Genomic DNA, 27,514 nt, shown 5'->3' on the forward strand with positions numbered 1-27,514 from the left:
TGGTTTTAATTTGCATTTCTCTAATGATTAGAGATGTTGAACTTTTTTTTTAATTTGCCTATTGGCCATCTGTATGTCCTCTTTGGAGAAGTGTCTGTTCATTTCTTGTGCCCATTTTTGATTGGATAATGTTTGTCTTCCTGGTGTTGAGTTTTACAAGTTCTTATAAATTTTGGTCATTAACCCTTATCAGATGTATTGTCGAATATGTTCTACCATTGTGTGGTTTGTCTTTTTATTCTGTCCATATTGTCTTCAGTTGTGTAAAAGCTTTTTAGTTTGATATAGTCCCATTTGTTTATCCTGTCTTTTATTTCATTTGCCTGTGGAGATAAATCAGCAAAGATACTGCAATGATAGATGTCGGTGAGCTTTCTGCCTAAGATTTCTTGTAGGATACTTATGGTTTCACGATTTACATTTAAGTCCTTTATCGATTTTGAGTTTATATTTGTGTATAGTGTAAGTTGGTGGTCTAGTTTCATTTTTTTTTTACAGGTAGCTGTCCAGTTTTCCCAACACCATTTGTTAAAAAGATTGTCTTTACTCCACTGTATGCTCTTACCTCCTTTTTCAAATATTAATTGGCCATAAAAATGTGGGTTTATTTTTGGGTTCTCTGTTCTCTTCCATTGGTCTATATGGCTGTTCTTTTGCCAGTACCAAGCTCTTTTGAATACAATGGACTTGTAGTATAACTTGATATCAGGAAGTGTGATACCTCCCACTATATACTTCTTTTTCAAGATTGCTGAAAACTATTCATGTTCTTTTTTGGTTCCATATAAATTTTTGGAATATGTGTTTTATATATTTGAAGTATGTTATTTATATTATAATTGGTATTGCATTGAATTTAAAATTGCTTAGGTTAATAGAGACATTTTAATTATGTTTATTCTTCCTAACCATGAGCGCAGTACATGCTTCCACTTGTTTGTGTCTTTCTTGATTCCTTTTATCAATGTTTTATAATTTTCTGTGTAAAAATCTTTAACCTCCTTGGTTAAATTTACTCCTAGGTTTTTAGTTTTTTGGTTATGATAGTGAAGGAGATTTTTTTCCTTATTTTCTCTTTGTGACAATTTATTTTTCATGTATAAAAAAACCTATGATTTTTGTGTATTAATTTTATATCTTGCCACCTTGCTGAATTCAATTATTCAGTCCAGTCATTTTTTGACTGAGACTATAGGGTTTTCTATATACAGTTTCATATCATCTGCAAATAATGATAGTGTTACTTCTTCTGTTCCAATTTTGATGACTTTGATTTTTTCTTCTTGTCTGATTGCTGTAGCTAGGAATATTAGTACTATGTTGAATAAGAGTGGTGAAAAGGGCACCCCTGCCTTGTTTCTGATTTTAGGGGAATTGCTTTTAATTTTTGTCCATTAATTATAATATTGGCTGTGGGTTTGTCACAGATGGCCTTTATCCTGTTGAGGTATGTTTCCTGTATTCCCACTTTGCTAAGTGTTTTGATCATAAACGGGGTCTGAATTTTATCAAATTCTATTTCTTCATTGATTGAAATTATCATGTAGTTTTTTTTCTTCCTTTTTTTATGTGGTAAATCACATTAATTGATTTAAGAATGTTGTACAGTCCTTGCCTCCCCAGAATAAATCCCACTTGATCATGATGTATGATTTTTCTTAAGTATTGCTGGATCTGGTTTGCTAATATTTTGTTGAGGATTTTAACATCTAAATTCATCAGGGTTATTGGCCTATAATTTTCTTTCTTTGTGTTGTCTTTGTCTAGTTTTGGAATTAGAATTATGCTCGCCTCATAAAAGAAACTTGGAGGTGTTTCTTTTTCCTGAATTTTTTGAAATAGCTTGAGAAGGATAGGAGTTAGTTCTTCTTTGAATATTTGATAGAATTTACTAGTGAAACCATTGGGCCCAAGAGTGTTGTTTTTTGGGAGCTTTGTGATAACTATTTTTATCTCTTTTGTTGTAATCGGTCTTTTTAGGTTTTCTGATTCTTCTAGATTAATTTTTTTAATTTATTCATTAAATTTAATGCAGTGACATTGATAAATCAGGGTACATATGTTGAGAGAAAACATCTCTAGATTATTGTCACATTTGATTGTGCTGTATACCCCTCCCCCAAAGTTAAATTGTCTTCTGTCACCTTCTATCTGGTTTTCTTTGTGCCCCTCCCTTCCCCCAACCCCTCTCTTCTTCTTCACCCCATCCCCCCTCCCCCACACCCACCCCCCACCCCTGTTGTCATCACATTCTTGTTCATGTCTCTGAGTCTCATTTTTATGTCCCTTCTATGTATGGATTCATGTAGTTCTTAGTTTTTATTCTGATTTACTTATTTCACTCCGTATAATGTTATCAAGGTCCATCCATGTTATTGTAAAGGATCTGATGTCATCATTCCTAATGGCTGAGTAGTACTCCATAGTATATATGTACCAAAGCTTTCTAATCCACTCGTCCTCTGACGAACACTTGGGTTGTTTCCAGATCTTCGTTATTGTGAACAATGCTGCCACAAACATGGGGAAGCATTTCTCCTTTTTGAGCCATTCTATAGTGTCCTTGGGGTATATTCCTAAAAGTGGGATAGCTGTGTCAAAAGGCAATTTGATTTTCAGGTTTTTGAGGAATCTCCATACTGTTTTCCACAGAGGCTGAACCAGTCTGCATTCCCACCAGCAGTGCAGGAGGGTTCCCTTTTCTCCACATCCTCGCCAGCACTTATTCTGTGTTGTTTTGTTGATGAGCGCCATTCTGACTGGTGTGAGGTGATATCTCATTGTGGTTTTAATTTGCATTTCTCTAATGATTAGTGATGTTGAGCATTTTTTTATATGCCTGTTGGCCATCTGTATGTTCTCTTTGGAGAAGTGTCTATTCATCTCTTTTGCCCATTTTTGGATTGGATTGTTTGTCTTCCTGGTGTTGAGATTTACGAGTACTTTATAAATTTTAGTTATTAACTCCTTATCAGACATATTGTCAAATATGTTCTCCCATTGTGTAGTTTGTCTTTTTATTCTGTTCTTGTTGTCTTTAGCTGTGCAAAAGCTTTTTAGTTTGATATGGTCCCATTTGTTTATCCTGTCTTTTATTTCACTTCCCCATGGAGATAAATCATCAAATATATTGCTCCGAGAGATGTCGGAGAGCTTACTGCCTATGTTTTCTTCTAAGATGCTTATGGTTTCACGGCCTACATTTAAGTCTTTTATCCATTTTGAGTTTATTTTTGTGAGTGGTGTAAGCTGGTGATCTAGTTTCATTTTTTTGCAGGGAGCTGTCCAATTTTCCCAACACCATTTGTTAAAGAGGCTGTCTTTACTCCATTGTATTTCCTTACCTCCTTTGTCAAATATCAGTTGTCCATAGAACTGGGGGTTTATTTCTGGGTTCTCTGTTCTGTTCCATTGATCTATATGCCTGTTCTTATGCCAGTACCAGGCTGTTTTGAGTACAATGGCCTTGTAGTATAACTTGATATCAGGACGTGTGATACCTCCCACTTTATTCTTCTTTTTTAAGATTGCTGAGGATATTCGTGTTCTCTTTGGGATCCATATAAATTTTGGAATATGTGTTCTATATCTTTGAAGTATGTATTGGTATTTTAATTGGTATTGCATTGAATTTATAGATTGCTTTGGGTAATATAGACATTTTAATGATGTTTATTCTTCCTAACCATGAGCACGGTATATGCTTCCACTTGTTTGTATCTTCCTTGATTTCTTTTATCAATGCTTTGTAATTTTCCGAGTACAAGTCTTTAGTCTCCTTGGTTAAGTTTATTCCTAGGTACTTTATTTTTTTGGTTGTAATTGTGAAGGGGATTGTTTCCTTAATTTCTCTTTCCGACTGTTCATTGTTGGTGTATAAAAATGCCTCTGATTTCTGAGTATTGATTTTATATCCTGCCACTTTGCTGAATTCATTTATCAGGTCCAGTAGCTTTTTGACTGAGACTTTAGGGTTTTCTATATACAATATCATATCATCTGCAAATAATGATAGTTTTACTTCTTCTTTTCCAACTTGAATGCCTTTTATTTTTTCTTCTTGTCTGATAGCTGTAGCTAGGACTTCCAGGACCATGTTAAATAAGAGTGGTGAAAGGGGGCACCCCTGCCTTGTTCCTGATCTTAAGGGGATTGCTTTTAATTTTTGCCCATTGAGTATGATGTTGGCTGTGGGTTTCTCATAGATGGCTTATATCATGTTGAGGTATATTCCCTGTATTCCCAGTTTGCTGAGAGTTTTGATCATGAATGGCTGCTGCATTTTATCAAATGCTTTTTCTGCATCTATTGAAATTATCATATGGTTTTTCTCCTTCTTTTTGTTTATGTGATGAATCACATTGATTGATATACAAATATTGTACCATCCTTGCCTCCTGAGAATAAATCCCACTTGATCATGGTGTATGATTTTTTCCATATATTGTTGAATCCGGTTTGCTAATATTTTGTTGAAGATTTTAGCATATATATTCATCAGAGATATTGTCCTATAATTTTTTTTCTTTGTGTTGTCTTTGCCTGGTTTTGGAATCAGAATTATGCTCGCCTCATAAAAGTAGTTTGGAAGTCTTCCTTCCTCTTGAATTTTTTGAAATAATTTGAGAAGGATAGGAGTTAGTTCTTCTTTGAATATTTGGTAGAATTCTGTTGTGAAGCCATCGGGCCCTGGACTTTTCTTTTTTGGGAGTTTTTTTATAACTGTTTCGATCTCCTTTGTTGTAATAGGTCTGTTTCGGTTATCTGATTCTTTCAGATTCATTTTTGAAGATTGTATGTTTCAAGGAATTTGTCCATTTCATCTAGGTTGTCTAGTTTTTTGGCATACAGTTCTTCATAGTATTTTCTTATAATATTTTGTATTTCTGTCGTGTCAGTTGTTATTTCTCCTCTCTCATTTCTAATTTTATTTATTTGAGTCCTCTCTCTCTTTCTCTTGGTGAGTCTAGTTAAAGGTTCATCAATCTTGTTACCTTTTCAAAGAACCAGCTCCTAGTTTCATTGATCTTCTGTATTGTTTTTTTAGCCTCTATGTCATTTATTTCTGCTCTGATCTTTATTATTTCCTTCCTTCTACTACATTTGGGCTTTACTTGCTGTTCTTTTTCTAATTCCTTTAGATGCAGGGTTAAGTTGTTTATTTGAGCTTTTTCTAGCTTCTGAAAGTGTGCCTGTAGTGCTATGAACTTCCCTCTCAGCACTTCTTTTGCTTTGTCCCATAAATTTTGAGTTGTTGTATGCTCATTGTCATTCATTTCTAGAAATTTTTTTATTTCTTCTTTGATCTCATTCTTAATCCATTCATTGTTTAAGAACCTGCTATTTAGTTTCCATGTGTTTAAGAATTTTTGAGCTTTTCTGTTGTGATTCATTTCTAGTTTCATGCCGTTGTGATCGGAGAAAGTGCTTGATACGATTTCAGTTTTCTTAAATTTGTTTAGAGCACTTTTGTGCCCTAACATGTGGTCTATCCTAGAGAATGTACCATGAGCACTTGAAAAGAATGTATATTCTGCTGCTTTAGGGTGAAAGGTTCTGAAGATATCTATTAAATTGAATTGATCTAGTGTTTCCAATAAGTCTGCTGTTTCTTTGTTAATTTTCTTTCTTGAGGATCTATCTAGTGATGTTAGTGGGGTATTGAAATCCCCTACTATTATAGTATTGCTGTTGATCTCGCCCTTTAAATCCATCAAAGTCTGTTTTATATATTTAGGTGCTCCTATATTAGGTGCATAGATATTTATAATAGTTATATCTTCCTGATGGATTACTCCCTTTATCATTATGTAGTGGCCTTCTTTATCTCTTATTATATGCTTTGTTTTAAAGTCCAATTTGTCTGATATAAGTATTGCTACCCCAGCTTTTTTTTCATTTCTGTTTGCATGAAATGTTTTTTATCCATCCTTTTACCTTCAGTCTATGTGTGTGTTTTGTTCTAAGGTGTATCTCTTGTAGACAACATATGTATGTGTCCTGTTTTCTTATCCACGCAGCTACCCTATGAGTTTTGATTGGATCATTTAATCCATTTACATTTAAGGTTATTATTGATATGTAGTTGCTTATTGCCATTTTCTTCTTTAAAGGTGTATTCCTTTTATTCCTTTTTTTTTTTTTTTTGCTGTATTCTTTTCCCACATTGATCTGTTTACAACAGGCCCCTTAATATTTCCTGCAGCATTGGTTTGATTGTAATGAATTCCTTGAGTTCTTTTTTGTCTGGGAAGCTTTTTATTTCTCCTTTGATTTTAAATGATTGCCTTGCTGATAAAGTGGTCTTGGTTGTAGGTTCTTGTTCTGCATTACTTTGAATATTTCTTGCCATTCCCTTCTGGCCTCAAGTGTTTCTGTTGAGAAGTCAGATGTCATCCTTATGGGGGCTCCTTTGTAGGTGATAACTTTTTTTTCTCTTGCAGCTTTTAATATTTTCTCTTTATCGCTTAGCTTTGGTATTTTAATTATGATGTGTCTTGGTGTAGGTTTCTTTGGGTTTCTCTTTAATGGAGTCCTCTGTGCTTCTTGAATTTGTGAGAGTTTCTCTTGCATTAATTTAGGGAAGTTTTCAGCAATGATATGATTGAACAAAGTCTCTATCCCTTGTTCTTTTTCTTCTTCTTCAGGAACCCCTATGATGCAGATGTTATTTCTCTTCATGTTGTCACAGAGCTCTCTAAGAGTTTCCTCTGACTTTTTGAGTCTTTTTTTTTTCTTCTCTGCTTTCATGCCTTCATTCCAGTTGTCCTCTAACTCGCTGATTCGATCCTCTGCTCTATCTATCCTGTTTTTAATTCCTTCCATTGTGGTCTTTATTTCTGATATTGTACTTGTCGTCTCCAACTGATTCTTTTTTATACTTGCTATTTCTTTATTTAGGTTTTCAAACTGCCCCTCCATTGTTGTTCTAAGATCCCTAAGCATCCTTACAATCATTATTTTGAACTCTGCATCTGGAAGTTTGATTATTTCCATATCACTCAGTTCATTTCTCGAAGGTGTCTCTTGTGGTTTTATTTGGATTTCACTCCTTTGTCTTCTCATCCTCTTTTTTTTGTTTGTTTTATTTGTAGAGTTGGTTGAGTCTAGGCTTGGTGTTGTCTGCCTCCAGTTTTCAGTTGTGTTATTTCTAGGTCTTCTTGGGTTGGTATCAGCTGTTATCTGTAATCCACTTTCGGATTTGGGCAGCTTTGAAGTCTTGATTTTTTTGTTTTCTTAACAGGTGATAGTCTTGTTTACTGATCTCAGCAGGGGGCTTCCTTGAAACTGTATCCAGGAATGCGGTGGGTGTAACCTGAGACTCTGAAGGCCTCTCTAGCCAGATAGACTCACTGGGGGCAGGATGTTTTCTCAGCTTCAGTAGGGGAGGTGTATCTCAGATCTCCATGGAGACCTGAGTTACTGCCCCTCCTCCACACTTCTTGTTTTCAGCTGTGTCTTGTTGCGCTGATTGTAGCTGGAGAGATGTCCGGAGGTCTCTGATCTGGAAGCACTTCAGCTCTGTTTTGTGAAAGGTTCAGTCCCTCCCCCAGCTATGGCCGCCTCCAGCATGGATGAGTCAGCCCTTTTAGCTCCTCTTCTGCATTTCTTATCCCCTCACAGTCTGTCCCTCTCCCTGTCCTCTCCACCTGGGAGATAAGCTGGTCCTTTCAACACACCTCACTCCCTGGTCGCCAGGCAAGTGGCTGTGAGCAGTAGTTCTGCTTCCCTCCCTCCGAGATCCTCTCTGGGCTCTCAGTTCCCCCCCCTCCATTCCAGCAAGCAGAGGAGGTTCAGGGGCTTCCTTCCAGGACTCCTGTGATTTCCTCTTTGCTCCTTGGTTTTTGAGAGCTGTTCTTGCAGTTCACAGTAGGTTTTTCATGCTGATTTTTCCTAAATTGATTTGTATTCCAGTTTGGTGGTGAGAGCTGGGCGTCTGTGCATCCACCTACTCCGCTGCCATCTTTTTTCTCCTCTTCCAGATTGATTTTTGAAAAATTATGTATCAAGGAATTTGTCCATTTCACCTACATTGTTTAATATTTTGGCATACAGTTCTTCATAGTGTTTTCTTACATTATTTTGTATTTCTGTTGTGTCAGTTGTTATTTCTATGCTCTCATTTCTAATTTTATTTATTTGAGTTTTCTCTCTTCTTTTTTTGTTGAGTCTATTTAACGGCTCATCGATCTTGTTTACCCTTTCAGAGAACCAGATCTTGGTTTCATTCATCCTCCATATTGTTTCTTTAGCTTCTATGTCATTTATTTCTGCTCTGATCTTTATTATTTTCTTCCTTCTACTACCTCTGGGCCTCACTTGCTGTTCTTTTATTAGTTTTTTTAGATGAAGGGTTAGGTTGTTTATTTGTGCTTTGCAAGCTTCTTAAGGAATGCCTGTAGTGCTATGAAGTTTCCTCTCAGGACTGCTTTTGCTGTGTCCCATACATTTTTTTTGTATTTTTCTGAAGCTGGAAATGGAGCGAGACAGTCAGACAGACTCCCACATGCGCCCGACCAGGATCCACCCAGCATGCCCACCAGGGGGCGACGCTCTGCCCACCAATGGGCAATACTCTGCCCCTTTGGGGCATCACTCTGTTGGGACCAGAGCCACTCTAGTGCCTAGGTAGAGGCCAAGAGGCCATCCCCAGTGCCCGAGCCATCTTTGCTCCAAAGGAGCCTCGGCTGCGGGAGGGGAAGACAGAGACAGAGAGGAAGGAGAGGGGGCAGGGTGGAGAAGCAGACGGGTGCCTCTCCTGTGTGCCCTGGCTGCGAATCGAACCCGAGACTTCTGCATGCCAGGCCAATGCTCTACCACCAAGCCAACCGGCCAGGGCCTGTCCCATAAATTTTGAGTTGTTGTTTGCTCATTATCATTTGTTTCTAGGAATTTTTTAATTTCTTCTTTGATTTCACTGTTAACCTATTCATTATTTAATAACATGCTATTTAGTTTCCATGTGTTTGAGTATTTTTCAGTTTTTCTGTTGTGGTTGATTTCTAGTTTTATGCCATTGTGATCAGAGAAAATGCTTGATATTATTTTAATCTTTTTAAATTTGTTGAGACTGCTTTTGTTTATTAACATGTGGTCTATCTTAGTGAAAGTACCATGAACACTTGAAAAGAGTGTATATTCTGCTGCCATAGGGTGAATGGTTCTAAAAATATCTATTTAATCAAGTTGATCTAGTGTGTTCTTTAAGTCTGTGGTTTCTTTGTTAATGTTCTTTCTTGCAGATCTATCTAGTGATGTTATTGGAGTATTGAAATCTTCTAATATTATAGCATTGCTGTTGATCTCACCTTTTATATTCATCAAAGTCTGCTTTATATATTTAGGTGCTCCTATATTAGGTGCGTAGATATTTATGATGGTTATATCTTCCTGTTTGATTGCTCCTTTTATTATTATGTAGTGACTTTCTTCATCTCTTACTATAGTCTTTGTTTTAAAGTCCATTTTGTCTGATACTACTATTGCTACCCCAGTTTTTTTTTTCATTTTCCTTTGCATGAAATATTTTTTCCATCCTTTTACCTTCAGTCTATGTGCATCTTTTGTTTTAAGGTGTGTCTCTTTGTTGTTTTTTGTTTGTTTGTTTTTCTTGTATTTTTCTGTAGTTGGAAACTGGGAGGCAGTCAGACAGACTCCTGCATGGGCCCGACCAGGATCTACAAGGCATGCCCACCAGGGGGCTAAGGTGTGTCTCTTGTAGACAGCATATGTACAGTTCCTGTTTTCTTTTCTATGCAGCTATCCTATGTCTTTTGATTGGATCATCTAAACCAGTGTTTCCCAACCTTTTTTGTGCCATGCCCCACCTTTACCTTTCTAAAATGTTTATGTTTCCCCTATGTAACATACATAATTTTTAACATTAAAAATTGATTTGTTCACTTAATAAACATAAATGATAGGTTCTAGGAAGAAATCACTATGAAATTAACAAAACACAGTAAGTAAAATTTCAAAACATATAATGAAAAACAGAAATTTAAGTTCCAAATAATTTTAATACAGATTTCTCTATATTAATTTATTATTTTAATTTAGTGTGATACTTGCGCTTGATGCTTGCTGCACAGAGATTTTATATTAGGTTTCAATTTGGTTAGCTTTAGTCTCAAGTCTCCACATTGTGTTATATCTAGCCGATTTATTTTCTTTTTTTTTACCAGTAAATCATTTACAGCACTAAATCCACATTCAGCTAAAAATGAAGATGGAAATGGTAGCAATAGTTTTCTTGCACATTTGGTTGAATTTGGGTATTTGATTTCTGTATCCTCACAAAGCCATGCCATCGCTCCTTTGATATTAAATAAAGCTTTAACTGACTTATCATTTTGCAATTCTGCGAGTTCTTCTTGATACTGCATATTTGATATATCAGACAAATCTACTAACATTGGCTGCATCATCCATGTTAGGAAATCAATTTGTTTTAAATCAGAAAATCTTTCTTTTAAATCAGCCGATAGAATACTCAAATGATTGACAATAACAAGTAAAGCAGTATCAGTTACTTCACATTTTTGGAGCCAATGAAACTTTAAAGTTTTTGTTGTTAATATGTTTCTGACATAACTCAATATTGGTAATGAAACCAAATATCTTTGCTTTTGCATTGACAAGAGTTTTATTTGTTCCTTGAAGTTGCTTATTTAATGTTAGGGTCAGCAGATACCCTGAGGAGCTGTAAAAGGAACATCTTGCCTAAGTGAAACTTGGCTGTTTACTTGCCTGCAGTTCAAGCCTCATTATGCTCTGAGGTCATTACGCCCTGAGGTGATTCACAGAAGCATACCTGCAGGTAGTTCTCACTGCCTGTTTGTGCAGGATACTCCTCTCTATGAATAGGCTTTGTCTTTTCAGCTTTCATGAAATCACATCCTCATTCCTCAGCTTGCTATTCTCATGTATATTCCCCTATATAATCTGTAACCTGTCTGTAATAAAATGAGACTTGATCAGAATCCTGTCTTGTCTCCATTCTTTGTGCCTCTTGCCTCGTAGAATCCTCACTCCCCACTTAGAGTCTCCATTTCTCGACCTGCAGGACGGGTCAAGTGGCGCCCAATGCGGGGCTTGAAGATAGGGGATCCAGTGAAGGACGTCGCATCAGGTGCACCCAAATCTGGACATTTCTCGGGAGCCTGCTGGGAAAATCAGGGCCGGTGAGTAAATGCGACGATCATGGGGCAAGAAATAAGTCAGCATGAGTTATTTGTGGAACAGTTAGGACAAGCTTTAAAGGCATGAGGAGTAAAGGTTAAAGTTAAACAGTTATGCAAGTATTTTGATTATATAAAAGATCTTTGTCCCTGGTTTCCTATTGAAGGTACTATTGACCCGAAAAGATGGAAAAGAGTAGGTGATGCTATGCAGGATTATTATAATACTTTCAGACCTGAAAATGTCCCTGTAACAGCCTTTTCTTATTGGAATCTTATAAATGAATTATTGTCACAAAGACAATCTGATCCTGTAGTAGCTAATGTAGTAGAAAAAGGACAAGCTATTTTACAAGAAGTTAAATCTAATCCAAAAACTCCAGAACTGAAAAAGAATCAGGAAGATCTCATATCCTTAGAGAGTGAAGAAGAAGGGGCCACTGCCCTTCCCCCTAAGGCTAAATGTAAAAAATTAGATAAGAAAAAGAAAACTCACGGTAAGAAAACTGAAATCTCAAAAATTTATTCAAAATTGACTGAATTAGAAGCAGATAAAGAAAATTCTAATGAATCTAGTACAAATGAGGAAGATCAAAGTGAGGAGGAGTCGTCTAAAGCAGACCCTGGGGAAGTTGATTGGGATGAGATAGCAGAACAAGCAGCTAAATATCACAATGATGATTATCGGCCACCCCCTTACACAGCACCACGGCCTTCGGCTCCCAGTGCTTTCCCTATCATAGATCCTCAAAAGCAGTTAAAAGATAAAATAGAATATTTAAAAGAACAGATTAAATTAGAAAAAGAACATCAGGACTTAATAAATCAGCTTGAAAGACTTAAAACTGGAAAGCCTCCTTCTACCAACAAGAATCATCCTCCCACTAAGGGAAATGAGAAACAAAGGCCTCTTAATTCTCCTTCTGCTTTTCTTGTGTCAATAACTGAGGGACCAGAGGCATATCCAGTCACTGAAACTACTGATGCTCAAGGACAAGCTTGGAGGCATCATGCAGGTTTTGATTTTAAAGTTATTAAAGAGTTAAAGCTTGCCGTGGCTCAATATGGAGCTACTGCCCCTTACACAATGGCTATTTTAGAATCAATAGCATAACATTGGCTTACTCCCAGTGACTGGCAAACATTAGCTCATGCCACTTTAGCAGGCGGTGATTATCTACTGAGGAAATCAGAATATGTAGAAGTTTGCAGAGACACAGCTAGAAGAAATGCTCAGGCCAATAATGGTTGGACTTTTGATATGTTAATAGGAGAAGAAAATTTTGCTATTAGTGATAATCAAATGCAATATGATCCTGGGTTGTTTGCTCAAATACAGTCCGCAGGCACTAGAGCATGGAGGAAACTCCCTACTAAAGGAGACATGAGCGCCTCTCTGACTAATATCAAACAAGGTCCTGATGAACCTTTTGCTGATTTTGTGCATAGATTGATTACAGCAGCTGGTAGAATCTTTGGCAGCGCTGATGCTGGGACTGACTTTGTAAAACAACTTGCATTTGAGAATGCTAACGCTGCTTGTCAGGCCGTCATAAGACCCTATAAGAAAAAGACTGATTTAAGTGGATATATCCGCCTGTGTTCGGATATAGGCTCAGCCTATCAGCAAGGATTAGCCATGGCTGCAGCATTACAAGGTTTCACAGTTAAACAGTTTTTAGCACAACAGGGAAATAATAAGTGCTATAATTGTGGTGAGACAGGGCATTTTGCTAGAAACTGTAAGGGCAAGAAAGACTTTTCATTTAAAGGCAAACAAGCTCCTGGGTTATGTCCTCACTGCAAGCGTGGGTATCACTGGGCAAATGAATGTAAGTCCAAAACAGATGCCCAAGGCAATCCACTGCCTCAGATTCAGGAAAACGGGAAGTGGGGCCAGCCCCAGGCCCCGAAAAACAAGCAAATCTATGGGGCAATGAGTTTTGTTCCTCCAACCCACAACAATCCATTTCAGACCTCTGCAGAGCCATGCCAGGGAGTGCAGGATTGGACCTCTGTTCCTCCACCTACACAGTATTAACCCCGGAGATGGGGGTGCAAGCTCTCCCTACTGGGATTTATGGGCCTCTACCTGAAAACACATTTGGACTCATTATAGGACAAAGTAGTGTCATACAACAAGGTTTACAAGTCTTCCCAGGGGTAATTGACAATGATTATATTGGAGAAATTAAAGTTATGTTTGCCTCTCCTCGCAATATTAATACTATTAATTCTGGCCAATGCTTTGCACAACTACTGTTGTTGCCTATGTTATCTACTAGCAATAAAGTTGTCAGGGGACAAAGAGGGTCTGGAGGGTTTGGTTCATCTAATGTATATTGGGCTGAAACCATTACCCCACAAAAGCCAATTATGACACTATGGTTAGGTGGAAAAGAATTTTTGGGACTCATCGATACTGGGGCTGATGTGACTATAATAAAAAAGGAGTGCTGGCCATCTTCCTGGCCATTAGAGGAAACTTTTACTCATTTGAAAGGTATTGGACAGAGCACTAACCCTGAAAGAAGTTCAAAACTCTTGACATGGAAAGATTCAGAAAATCATGAAGGAACTATTCAACCCTTTGTAATTGCAGGACTTCCTATTAATCTTTGGGGACGTGACCTTTTATCTCAAATGGGAATGATTATGGGCAGTCCAAATACCATTGTTACAGCTCAAATGCTTAATCAAGGACACATTCCTGGGAAAGGTTTAGGCAAAGATAACCAGGGCATAATTGAGCCTTTAACCCGTTCAGGGAATTCTCAAAGAACAGGTATAGGGTATTTCTCCTAGGGGCTGCTGATTCTCCTGTAGCTCATGCAGATAAGATAAGTTGGCTCTCCGATATTCCTGTGTGGGTTGATCAGTGGCCTCTGACCTCTGAAAAATTACAGGCTGCACATCAATTGGTACAGGAGCAATTGGCAGCTGGACATATTATAGAAAGCAACTCTCCTTGGAACACTCCTATATTTGTTATAAAGAAAAATTCAGGAAAATGGAGACTATTACAGGACTTGCGAGCGGTTAATAAAACTATGGTTTTAATGGGAGCTTTACAACCAGGCCTCCCTTCTCCAGCCGCCATCCCTCTGGGATATTATAAAATAATAGTAGATTTGAAGGATTGTTTTTTCACTATTTCTTTACACCCAGAGGACCAAAAAAGATTTGCCTTCAGTTTGCCATCCATTAACTTTAAAGAACCTATGAAACAATACCAGTGGAAGGTTCTTCCTCAAGGTATGGCCAATAGCCCTACTTTATGTCAATCTTATGTTGCCACTGCTCTCCAACAAGTTAGAAACTCATGGACTCAAATGTATGTTATTCACTATATGGATGACATTCTTATAGCAGGAAAAAGTGGGTCTCAAGTCTTGCAATGCTATGCAGACATGAAAGCTGCTCTGCAGAATCACGGGCTAGTCATTGCCCCTGATAAAGTCCAATTAACAGACCCTTATACATATCTAGGATGTCAATTGCAAGGAACACATATTACATCACAAAAGGTAGAACTAAGGCTAGATAAATTACAAACACTCAATGATTTTCAAAAACTACTTGGAGATATTAATTGGTTAGTTCCTTATTTAAAACTCAGCAAATATGAACTAAAACCTCTATATGACATTTTACAAGGCGATGCAAATCCCAATTCTCCTAGGCAACTCACACCAGAGGCACGACAATCATTGAAACTAATAGAACAAGCTATACAAAATCAAAGCACTACATTCATTGATTATAAACAGCCTTTAAAATTAATAATCTGTACAACTAAACAATCTCCCACAGCTGTGTTTTGGCAAAAATCTCCTTTGCTATGGCTTCATTTGCCTGCATCACCAAAAAAGGTTCTGGAACCGTATTACATGGCTACATCCCAATTAATAATGATAGGCAGAAATCAAGGAAAATGTTATTTTGGGAAGGAACCTGATGAATTAATTTTACCCTACACTAGTCAACAAATTGACTGGCTAATGCAAAACACTGAGGCATGGCCCATTGCTCTAGCTTCTTATAGTGGCCATATTGATAATCACTATCCTCCTGATAAATTACTAGATTTTGCAAATAGACATGAATTTATTTTCCCTATTAAGACTTCTCACAAACCCCTAGACAATGCCTTGTTGGTGTTTACTGATGGATCTTCCAATGGAATAGCTGTCTATGTAGTCAATAATTCAGTAACTCGATTTCATACACAGTGTTCTTCTGCTCAGCTCATTGAACTACATGCAGTCATTGCTGTATTTGCTACATTTCCTAATCAGGCCTTAAACATCTATACAGGTAGTGCTTATATTGCACACTCAGTTCCATTACTTGAAACAGTAGGACAAATCAAAACTGCCTCCACTGCCAGTGATTTATTTAGACAATTACAAACTTTAATCCATCAGAGAACACAACCATTCTATATAGGACATTTAAGAGCTCATACTGGTCTTCCTGGCCCTTTATCTAAAGGCAATGCAATGGCTGATGCTGGCACACAAAATTTGTTCCTTGTCCTTATAGCACAGGCTGGTGTTCCCGCAGCTCAAGAGACTCACCAGCTACATCACCTTAATGCAAAAACTTTAAGACTCATACACAAAATAACTAAATAACAGGCTAGACAAATAGTAAAAAATTGTCCTCAGTGCTTGCAAACAGCACCTACACCACACTTGGGGGTTAACCCCAAAGGACTATTACCTAATGCATTATGGCAAATGGATGTTACACATTTCCCTGAATTTGAAAACTTAAAGTATATCCATGTATCAATAGATACATTTAGTGGCTATATCTTTGCTTCATTACAAACAGGAGAAGCTACTAAACATGTTATATCCCACATGTTAGCGGCCCTTTCCTTTATGGGAAAACCAGATTCTTTAAAGACAGACAATAGAACTGGGTACACCAGTTCTCGTTTTGCAGATTTCTGTACAAAACTACACATTAAACATATCACAGAAATACCCTATAATCCTCAAGGCCAAGGTATAGTAGAAAGAGCTAATCAAACCATAAAATGCACTCTAAATAAAATAAAAAGGGGGAATGGTACCCCACAAAAAAACACCCCATAATTTGTTATCTCATACTTTATTCATTTAAAAATTTTTAACTTTAAAAAGTCAGGGACTTTCTGCAGCTCAGAGGTTTTGGCAATCATCCACTCAAACAAAGTATGCCTCTGTTCTGTGGAAAGATCCTTTAGACAATTCCTGGCGTGGTTCAGTATGTGTGTATTCTAGAGAATCACACTCTGCTCGTTGGTTACCAGAAAGATTAATAAAACAAATAGACTCTGCTGTAACCCAAAAGTAGCCTAATTCCTTACAGACATGAAGAACTCCGCAGGATTGCTGTGCATAACCATAATTTACATCAACATTGGTCCAGGAGAAGTGGGCTTACAAGCACCGGTAAGTAAGAAAGATTTATATGACTCTATGTTTGGAAAACCTTGTGACTGCAAGGGTGGAACTGCCACTGATTATAAATTACCCAACAATCAATACAAGACAGTTGATTGTGGCACAAAGACTGCTTATTTAGCAGCAGATTCTAGTCAGCTAGGGGGCTTAAAGAGCCCAAAGTGGTAATGTGTAAATAAACCACCCATCATACCCAGTATTAAGGGTATACCAGGACAATGTCCCTGCACCTCTTATTTAGATCATATGCATTCATCATGTTATACATCAGTTCAAGAATGCACCTATAATAACAGATCCTATTTTACTGCAATACTGCAAAAAACTTGGGGAGGTTCCATAGGGGGCGATTGGGGACCAATTCAGCCAGGGGGATCTCATAGTCAGTATGCTCAAGCATCCTGCTCTGGCACAATAGGACAAGCAGTATGTTGATCAAAAAGGGCTCCTAGTCATGTCTCTGATAGAGGAGGCCCTCAAGATAAAATAAAAGAATTAATAGCTCAGAAGAGAATTGAACAGATTATGGAACAATTATATCCAAAACTTAATTATCATCCTTTAGCTTTGCCAAAATCAAGAGGAGTATATTTAGATACTCAAACTATTGATATCTTAGATGCCACGCATAAAGCTTTAAATATTTCCAATCCCACTTTAGCTGCTGATTGCTGGTTATGTATGACTATAGGGACTCCTATGCCCCTAGCCTTACCTACTAATCAATCTATATCAAAAGTTAATAATAACTGTAGCTATAGTTTACCATTTGGAGTGCAACCTGTAGGCTTTTCTAATCATACATGCTTTAAGGGTAATTTTCAAAACAATAGTTATGATATAGATGTAGGTTTTATAATATTTAATAATTGCAGTAGATTTATAACCTATAATGTATCTATATGTCCTACCAGAGGAGCGTTTTTTGTCTGTGGTGGAAATTTAGCTTACCCAACTTTGCCTCAAAATTGGACAGGCATCTGTGTTTTGGCCACCTTATTACCAGATATTGATGTCATCTCTGGAGATGAACCAGTTCCTATTCCTAGTTTTGACTATTTAGCAGGTCGCTCAAAAAGAGCTGTACAATTTATTCCCCTCTTAGTAGGATTAGGGATATCTGGTGCACTTGCCACTGGAACAGCAGTGTTAGGAATGTCTGAAGTTATCCCATCAATTAATAGATGATGTTCAAGCGCTTTCTGGCACTATCCAAGACCTACAAGATCAGATAGATTCTCTTGCAGAGGTAGTTCTCCAGAATAGAAGAGGATTAGATTTACTTACTGCAGAGCAGGGAGGAATTTGTTTAGCTTTACAGGAAAAATGCTGCTTCTACACGAACAAATCCGGTGTGGTACATGATAAGATCAAGTGGCTCCAAGAAGACTTGGAGAAGAGACAAAGAGAATTGTTCGACAATCCTCTTTGGAGTGGACTCAATGGCATACTCTCCTACCTCCTCCCCTTATTAGGTCCTCTGTTAGGATTGCTTATTTTTATATCCCTCGGGCCCATGATATTTAATAAAATCATGGCTTTCATTAAGTAGCAAGTAGAAGCCGTTTCTAAGGCACAGCAGATACAGGTCCATTATCATCATCTGGATCAGGCCGATCAAGGAATTCCATATTATGGCCTAAAGCCATAGCTGGGTTGGCAGTCAATGACGGGCAACTAAGAGACACTAGAAAGTCCGAACTCACCTAAGACAAATCTTGATGATCAATGACGGGTAAGAGCATTCATAGACACTAGTGTGATCTCTTCGAACTAAGACAGACACAACCCCAGGCTAACTAAATAAAATAAAAAAGGGGGACCTGTTGGAGCCAGCGGATACCCCGAGGAGCTGTAAAAGGAACAGCTTGCCTGAGTGAAACTTGGCTGTTTACTTGCCTGCAGTTCAAGCCTCATTACGCCCTGAGGTCATTACGCCCTGAGGTGATTCACAGAAGCATACCTGCAGGTAGTTCTCACTGCCTGTTTGTGCAGGATACTCCTCTCTATGAATAGGCTTTGTCTTTTCAGCTTTCATGAAATCACATCCTCATTCCTCAGCTTGCTATTCTCACGTATATTCCCCTATATAATCTGTAACCTGTCTGTAATAAAATGAGACTTGATCAGAATCCTGTCTTGTCTCCATTCTTTGTGCCTCTTGCCTCGTAGAATCCTCACTCCCCACTTAGAGTCTCCGTTGCTCGACCTGTGGGACGGGTCAATTTAATATATTTAGTTTTTCAAAGATATCAGCTAAATAACTCACAAATGCTTTACCATCTATTGTTAACAGATACTTCATTTCAGGTTTGTCACTTAAAAAAATCACTAAGAGTATCAAACAGTTCCATAAATCTTTTCAAACAGTTTCCTTTAGATAGCTGTCTTACTTCAGTATGAAGTAAAAGTCTCACATGGTCTTCATTTTGTTCTTCACAAAATAGCTTGAAAAGACGCTCACATTTGGCACTAGCTTTAATAGCATTAACACACTTTATTACTGTATGTAATACTTCATTCAGAACAGGCGAGATGTTTTTAGCTACCAAGTTTTCCCTATGAATAACACAATGCACAAGAATCATTTCTGGATTCGCATCTTTCATCAATTTTAAGCAGCCATTTTTCTTGCCCATCATATTGGGAGCACCATCTGCAGCACAAGATGTTATATTTTTCATTGGTATATCATTGACATCTAAGTAGTGTTTTAGCTTATTATATATATCTTTGGAGGTAGTGGTGCTTTCTAATCTTTTACAGAACAACATTTCTTCAGCAAAATGTCCTTTATCAATATATCTTACATAAGTTATCAATACTGCCTCACTGTCTCTCAAAGTTGATTCATCCATTTGCAAGGAGAATTTTCTTGTTTTCAGCTTTTTAATAAGTTGTTTTTCAATATCCTCACTCATTTCATCTATTCTTCTGCTAACAGTATTGTCACTGAGTGGCATAGCTTTTACATCTTTGTCATCTTTTTCAAGAACCGTTTTAAGAAATGCTGATATTGATGGTTTTATTAAATTCTCTCCTATAGTGTGATTTTCTCCAGTTTTAGCGATGAATAAAGAAATTTGATAACTAGCCTCAAGAACACGATTATTAGTTGAAGTATGAGCAGTAAATAGAGACTTTAATGTTGTTCTTTTTTCAAAATTTTTCTTTAAAGTTTTAAAGTAACTCAAATCTGAATTAATATGAGCACTATGTTTTGCCTTCAAATGTGCCTCAAGACGACCTCGTTTCATTGATTCGTTGGTCAAGCATTGCTGGCATAAAAGACAAAAAGGTATTCGCTCATCGTGAACAGCGGGTATGAACCCAAATTTTAAATATTCCTTTGAATATTGATGAGTTTTTATCTTGCTTGCACCACTCATTTTACTATGGGCTATAAGAAATAAAAATAAGATCAATTAAAAACTGATATTAAAATATGTGTTAAAATATATTCAATGTGACATAGAGTAAACGTATACTAAAAATTCATATTTATTTAAATGTATATAACACATTTACTACACTACCACTGCAAATCAAAAGGTATCTATATTTTTTTCACTTGACAAAATTTTCTGGAAAGTTATGCTTCTAAAATTAAAATTGTCATGCATCCACTATTATAGCCCCAATAATATTTATAAAATATTAGTGCTTTCTAGCCCTGATGCAAGAAGTACTTAATAAAGAGTTTAATATTGATAAAAATAAAATCAAATACTTACCAATTATATCTATACAATATATATATATGTATATTTATTAAATCAATGAGCTTTTACAACAGTTCTGACTGACACTTATTTCAAATTAACACCAACTGAATGATGTGAAACACTACAGAACTTGCGATGGGCCAATGAGGTGAGAATAACTATGCTTTTTAGCGAGTTTTTAAAATGTCCGGGGTTCCCTGCGGCAGACAGCATGCTCCGCGGTGAACCCAGGATGAAGTTTACTTGACGAAGCCAATCACCCAGTTGATATTTTGGTCTCGTCAAACGAAATTATACTTAATAATTATTTACCGCAATTATTTAAGAATTGCATTTTTTGTTAAATTTGGCACCGATATCTAGCATTGCATTTAAATGGCCCGGGCCGAAAGAGTTAAAGTCGTGTCTAGTCCATTTTCATATTGCCCCCCTTAACTATCAAATTGCCCCCCTGTGAGGCGTGGGCCCCATGTTGGGAAACACCGATCTAAACCATTTACATTTAAGGTTATTATTGATATGTAGTTGTTTATTGCCATTTTATTCTTTAAATCTTTATTTCTTCTTTGCTATATTCTTTTCCCAATGTAATCTGTTTACAACAAACCCCTTAACATTTCCTGCAGTATTGGTTTGTTTGTAATGAATTCCTAATTTTTTAAAAAAATATTCTCTGTTGCCTTTTTTTGTCTTTATTTTTCTCTATTTTATTAATCTTTTATTTTTATTGAATTGAGAGAGAGGAAGGGGGGTAAGAGGAAGACAGAAGCATCAATCTGTCTCTGTATGTGCCCCAGCCAAGGACCAAATAAGCCACCTCTGCTTTGCAAGACAATGTTCCAGCCAAGTGAGCCATCCAGCCAGGGCCTAATTTATTTTTCTTTTTTGTTTTTGTTTTTTTTTGTCTGGGAAGCTTTTTATTTCTCCTTCAATTTTAAATGATATCCTTGCTGGATAAAGTAGTCTTGGTTGTAGGCTCTTCTTCTGCATTACTTTGAATATTTCTTGCCATGCCCTTTTGGTCTCAAATGTTTCTGTTGAGAATTCAGATGTCATTGTTTTGGGGTCTCCTTTGTAGGTGATAGCCTTCTTTTCTCTAGCAGCTTTTAATATTTTCTCTTTATCGCTTATCTTTTGCATTTTAATTATGATGTGTCTTGGTGTAGGTCTTTTTGGATTTCTCTTTAATGCAGTTCTCTGTGCTTCTTGAACTTGTGAAATTCTTGCTTGCATCAATTTAGGGAGGTTTTCAGCTATGACTTGATTGAATAAAGTTTCTATCTCTTGTTCTTTCTCTTCTTCTTTAGGAACCCCTCTCATGCAAATGTTATTTCTCTTCATGTTATCACAGAGCTCTCTTAGAGTTACCTCAGACTTTTTGAGTCTCTTTTTTTTCTGCTCTGTTTCTGTGCCTTCATTTATCATGTTTTCTAACTTACTGATTCAATCCTCAGCTTCATCCATCCTGCTTTAACTTCCTTCTATTGTGGTCTTCCTTTCTGATATTGTATTTGTCACCTACGACTGATTCTTTTTTAATATTTCAATGTTTTTTTTATACTTGCTATCCTTTTATTTAGGTGACCATCCATTGTTGTTCTAAGATCCCTAAGCATCCTAACAATCATTATTCTAAACTCTGTATCTGGCAATTTGGTTATTTCCATATCACTCAGTTCTTTTTCTCGAGATTTCTGTTCTGGTTTCATTTGGATTGCACTTTTCTGTCTTCTCATTATGTCTGTGTGTTTGAGTGTGTTGTTTTTAGAGTTGGTTGAGTCTAGGTTTGGTGTTGTCTGCCTCCAATTTTTATTTGTGTTATTTCTAGGTTTTCTTGGGTTGTTATTAGCTATTGTTTGTAATCCACTGTCAGGTTTGGCTTTTCTAGTTCAGCTGATTTGAAGTCCTGACTTGTTTGTTTTCTTCTGAGTTATCTCAGTGGTAATCTTGTTTACTGATCTCAAGAAGGGGCTTATTTGAAACAGTTCTTGTTGTCCAGATTTGGTTTTTCACACTGATTGTTCATAACATAAATTAATTTGTAATCCAGTTTGGTGGTGTGAGCTGGGAGTCTTTGCATCTGCCTGCTCCGCTGCCATCTTCAGGTCTCTCTAGGACAAATATTTCTTGACAAGCCAACAATTTTCTAAGCCTTTTTTATACTGTTTGTTCACTGCTCCTGCCATTCCCCAGGCACCAGGTGAAATAAGAAACTGCCATTCACCAATAAGCAAGGAATATTATAGCCTTTTAACACAGCACTAACCATAACTTTTTATGAAGATGGAAAAAATTTAAGAAATTTAATTTTTTTAAGTGAGAGGAAGGAAGATAGATTCCTTAATGTGCCCCAACCAGGATCCTCCAGCAACCTCAGTCTGAGATCCATGCTCAGACTAGCCAAGTTATTTTCAGTGCCTGGGGTCAACACTTGAACCAACTAAACTATCGAGCTGATGATCGAACCAATTAAGCCACTGACTGTGGGAGGGTAAGAGAGAGAGAAAAGAGATGGAGGGGAAGAGAAGCAGATAGTTGCTTTTTTTTCTTCAGAAGCCAGAAACAGGGAGCAGGGAGGCAGTCAGAGAGACTACCCCATGTGCCCAACTGGGATCCCCCCGTCATGCCCACAAGGGGGTGATGCTCTGCCCATCTGGGGCATTGCTCTGTTGTGACCAGAGCCAGTCCAGCACCTGAGGCAGTGGCCACAGAGCCATCCTCAGCACCCGGGAAAACTTTGCTCTAATGTAGCCTTGGCTGTGGGAGGGGAAGGGAGAGACATAGAGAAAAAAGAGCAGGAGGGGTGGAGAAGCAGATGGACACCTCTTCTGTGTGCACTGGCCAGAAATGGAACCTGGGACTCCTGCACGCCAGGCTGATGCTCTACCACTGAGCCTACCGGCCAGGGCCAATAGTAGCTTTTAATGTGTGCACTGACTGGAGCTCGAACCTGAGATGTCTACATTCTGGGCCAACACTCTATCCACTGGGAAAACAAGCATTGGCTGGTTTTCTGAGGGTCACCTCTGTATAGCATATAGGGTAAGTGCATAGGTTCAATAGATGCCCAGATGCCTGGAATACAGTGCTGTGATTCGAGCTAAGATGCTGGAAACTTTCCTGAGTGAGGTGGGATGATAATGCTGTTCTTGTCTATAGGGTGGCTTATTCTTTAAGATTTGCTTTGTTAATTTTTGGAGAATACAGTTCAGTGGGAATTCTCTCAGAGATTACTTTATCTCCAAAAGAGAGAGGATAATGGATTAGCTGGAGAGGGATAGAAGTCAGGCATGCAAGAAGTATGATTGTGGGTCCTATCTAGTTAGCTCAGTTGGTTAGAGCTGCTACCTGTAATACCAAGGTTGAGGCTGGGGCAGGGCACATTCGAAAAATGACCAATGACTGCATGTCTAAATAGAACAATGAATAAATGCCTCTCTCTTTCTTCTTCTTTTTTTTCTCCTTCTCCTTTTCATCTTCTTCTTCTTCCTCCTCCTCTTTTTCTGCTCAAAAATGAATCAATTTGTAAAAAGTATGGTTGGGGAAATATTTTGAAAAAGACTTTCTATTGTATATGAAATGGGCTGACACTGAATAAAACCAAGTATAAATATTTTATGTGAACCTTGAGGAAGGACATATTGTTAGTTTATCATCTGTCAAAAACTATGATAGAGCCTGACCTGTGGTGGCACAGTGGATAAAGCATCAACATGGAAATGCTGAGGTTGCTGGTTCAAAACCCTGGTCTTGCCTGCTCAAGGCACATATGGGAGTTGATGCTTCCAGCTCCTCCCCCCTTCTCTCTCTGTCTTTCCCTCTCCTCTCTAAAGTGAATAAATAAAAAATTAAAAGAAAAAAAACTATGATAGAAGCAATTCCTAGTAGTAGTCAGTGGTCTTTATAAAGAACTGTGTTAAAAGCTACATGTATATAGGAAATGTCAGCATTGTTCCACCATACAAGGGGTGAAAGGGCCTCTGATGCTACTTGACAGTCCCTCATCTGGCAATGCATAGAAAAAACCCTTGGCATGGGCTTTTTGAATTTCTAAAGAAGGTATAGTACATAAAAATCAAAAGAGAGAAGAGACTGTAAAAAAACACTTTGTGGGGGAGAGAGAGAATATATTGTCAACCCCATAAGAATGACTCATGGGACAGGTCTTAACAAAACATATGACCCAGGCAGCCTTGTCAACATCTATCCTGACCAATATTTTCTCTTTCAGCAGAACCACAGCCAGAGATACATCCATGTTCTTTCTTCTCTCTGGCCTTCTCCAGTCAGGAATTTCTCAGTCAACATGTGGAAAGCAATTACCCCTCTGATATTCTCCCCAGAACATCTACAAGAAAACACCTCCAATCAAAGGATCCCTACCCAGAGGATGAAAATCAGCAGCAGCATTATACTGATACACACAACAGGAATGACAAAGCTGAAGGTCAAAAGATCAAAGAAAAGTCCAAACATTTGATTAAAAGAAACAGGCCAAGGAGGATTTCAAGGGCTTTTTTCAAGCCTCCAAAAAGACACATGGGAAGCTCTACTGATCAAGAGAGAATGATACAGAAAGCACCAAGCAGAGGCCAGAAACTGAATTTAGTGGACACAGAAAAACTGTCTATGAGAGTAGTAATGTCAACAAATGAAGCTATCAAGTATGGAGAGTGTCTGCAAGGCTTTGATGATGGGTCACATCTCCTCAAAAACCAGAGAATACACTCAGGGGAGAAGAACTATGTTTGCAAGGTGTGTAAGCGAGGCTTTACAAAAAAGTCAGACCTCCTCAGACACCAGAAGACACACTCAGGGAAGAAGCCCAATGTTTGCAAGGAGTGTGAACAAGTCTTTTCAATGAAGTCACATCTTATCACACAGCAGAGAACACACTCAGGAGAGAAACACTATGTTTGCAAGGAGTGTGAGCGAGGATTTTCACAGAAGTCAACTCTCTTCAAACACCAGAGGACACACTCAGAGCAGAATCCTTATGTTTGCAGAAAGTGTGAATGAGACTTTATGCAAAAGTCAGACCTCTTAAAACACCAAAGAACATACTCAGGGGAGAAACCCTATGTCTGCAGGGAGTGTTTGTGAGGCTTTACACAAAAGTCACATCTTTCTACACACCAAAGAACACACTGAGGGGAAAAGCCCTATGTTTGCAGGGAATGTGAACGAGGCTTTTCATGGAAATCAAATCTCCTCTCACACCAGAGAATGCACTCAGGAGAGACGCCGATGTTTGCCGGGAGTGTGAGCGAGGCTTTTCACTGAAATCAACTCTCCTCTCACACCAGAGAATATACTCAGGAGAGAAGCCATATGTTTGCATGGTGTGTGAGCGAGGCTTTACAAAAAAGTCAGACCTCCTCAGATACCTGAGGACACACTCAGGGGAGAAGCCCTATGTTTGCATTGTGTGTGAGCGAGGATTGACAAAAAAGTCAGACCTCCTCAGACACCAGAAAACACACTCAGGGAAGAAGCCCAATGTTTGCAAGGAGTGTGAACAAGTCTTTTCACTCATGTCACATCTTCTCACACAGCAGAGAACACACTCAGGGGAGAAACCCTGTTTGCAAGGAGTGTGAGCGAGGATATTCACAGAAGTCAACTCTCCTCATACTCCAGAGGACACACTCAAGGGAGGAGCCCTTTGTTTATAAGGAGTGTGAGTGAATCATTAGCATTAAATTGCATTTCCACAATCATATCTCTTACACAGGTCATAACCCAGCTTTGAGAGGACTTCATAGGAAGTTTACTGATCCCTTATTCTTATAAGATTTTAATTTGTATAGAAGAAACTAAACTTCTTCATTATCATGAAAAAAGATGAGCTCAATAAATCGTTCCTCAAGTGATATGGGAATGTCAACAGCAATATTCTTTTGTTCTAATAAATCTTCATAAAACTATGATGCCCACATACCTCATTCTTCCCCTCCCCATCACTGAAAGCAGAGAGTTCCCAAAGAGCCACAGAGAACTCACACTGTCAAGCACAGAAACTCAACCCCTAAAAACATGGAAATGTGGAGTCAATTTACATAGGTTACTTCCCAGGGAGAGGGATTTGAGGCAGACTCACCAGGAAAAGGGATTTCCTTCACTCCCGGGAAGTAGAGGCTTCTCTCCTTGTAGGCTCAACACCCTCCATCCTTGGCTTTTCTTGGCTCCTGTCCTGGATTCCTCTGACCTCTGTAGTCCCTGGTGAAAACCAGGAATGAATACGTGCATGTCCGTGTCCCTGGCTCAGACTGGGCAGCTTGTCTTCCTCACTCTCTCATTGTTTCTTCAGAATGATAATCTTATGGTGTACACCAAATGGACTCTAGATCATTCCATAGAGGGTTTCAATCTCAGCTCTGCCTTCACCATCTTTGTGACCTAAGGCAGGATTCTCAACTCCTCTTTGCCTGTTTTTTAATCTATAAAATGGAAATAGTGCCTGAGCAAGCTGTGGTGCAGTGCATAGAGCATTGGAATGGGATGGAGATGACCCAGGTTCAAAATGCCAACGTTGCTGGCTTGAGCAAGGAGTTACTTATGCTTTAGTCTCCTGCTCAAGGCACATATGAGAGAGCAATCAATGAACAACTAAGGTGCTTCTTATCTCATTCTTTTCCTGTTTGTCACTATCTGTCCCTTTCTCTGTCTCTCTAAAATAATTTTTGGTTTTCTGTCTCCACTCTCTAACATGAATATAATAAAATGACTAGGCTTGACCTGTGGTGGCATAGTGGATAAAGCATCGATTACTGGATTACTGAGATTGCTGGTTCAAAACCCTGAGCTTGAGTGGTCAAGGCACAATTGGGAGTTGATGCTTCCTGCTCCTCCCCCTTATCTCTCTCTCTTTCTCCTCTCTAAAATGAATAAAATCTTTTAAAAAATAAAGTAAAATGAATAAACACTCCAGATCAAGGCATATATGGAAGTTGATGCTTTTTGCTCTTCACCCTTCTCTATCTCCACTCTCTAAAATAAATGTTAAAAATAAATAAAATAAAAATTGCTACACGATCAGTCTGCAGGATTGAAGATCTTCATTCCAAATGTTTGAAGTCATTTTGGCTCATAAACTCCTTAAAAACTTTAAGTTTTCATGTTTCTTATTTGACAAGACCAAGTACCTAACCTT

The 27,514-nt window shown here is 38.0% G+C and overlaps 1 protein-coding gene across 1 annotated transcript; it reads left to right on the forward strand.

Moving 5' to 3' along the window:
• The first annotated feature begins 18,364 nt into the window (after positions 1–18,364).
• On the forward strand, positions 18,365–25,380 carry LOC136318221 (histone-lysine N-methyltransferase PRDM9-like). Its single transcript, XM_066250623.1, has 2 exons — positions 18,365–18,371; positions 24,593–25,380. Exons 1-2 carry the CDS (start codon positions 18,365–18,367, stop codon positions 25,378–25,380), a joined length of 795 nt encoding a protein of 264 aa, XP_066106720.1.
• The last annotated feature ends 2,134 nt before the right edge of the window (positions 25,381–27,514 follow it).

The sequence above is a fragment of the Saccopteryx bilineata genome, unplaced genomic scaffold (genome assembly GCF_036850765.1).
Source record: "Saccopteryx bilineata isolate mSacBil1 unplaced genomic scaffold, mSacBil1_pri_phased_curated manual_scaffold_15, whole genome shotgun sequence".
Taxonomy (NCBI): domain Eukaryota; kingdom Metazoa; phylum Chordata; class Mammalia; order Chiroptera; family Emballonuridae; genus Saccopteryx; species Saccopteryx bilineata.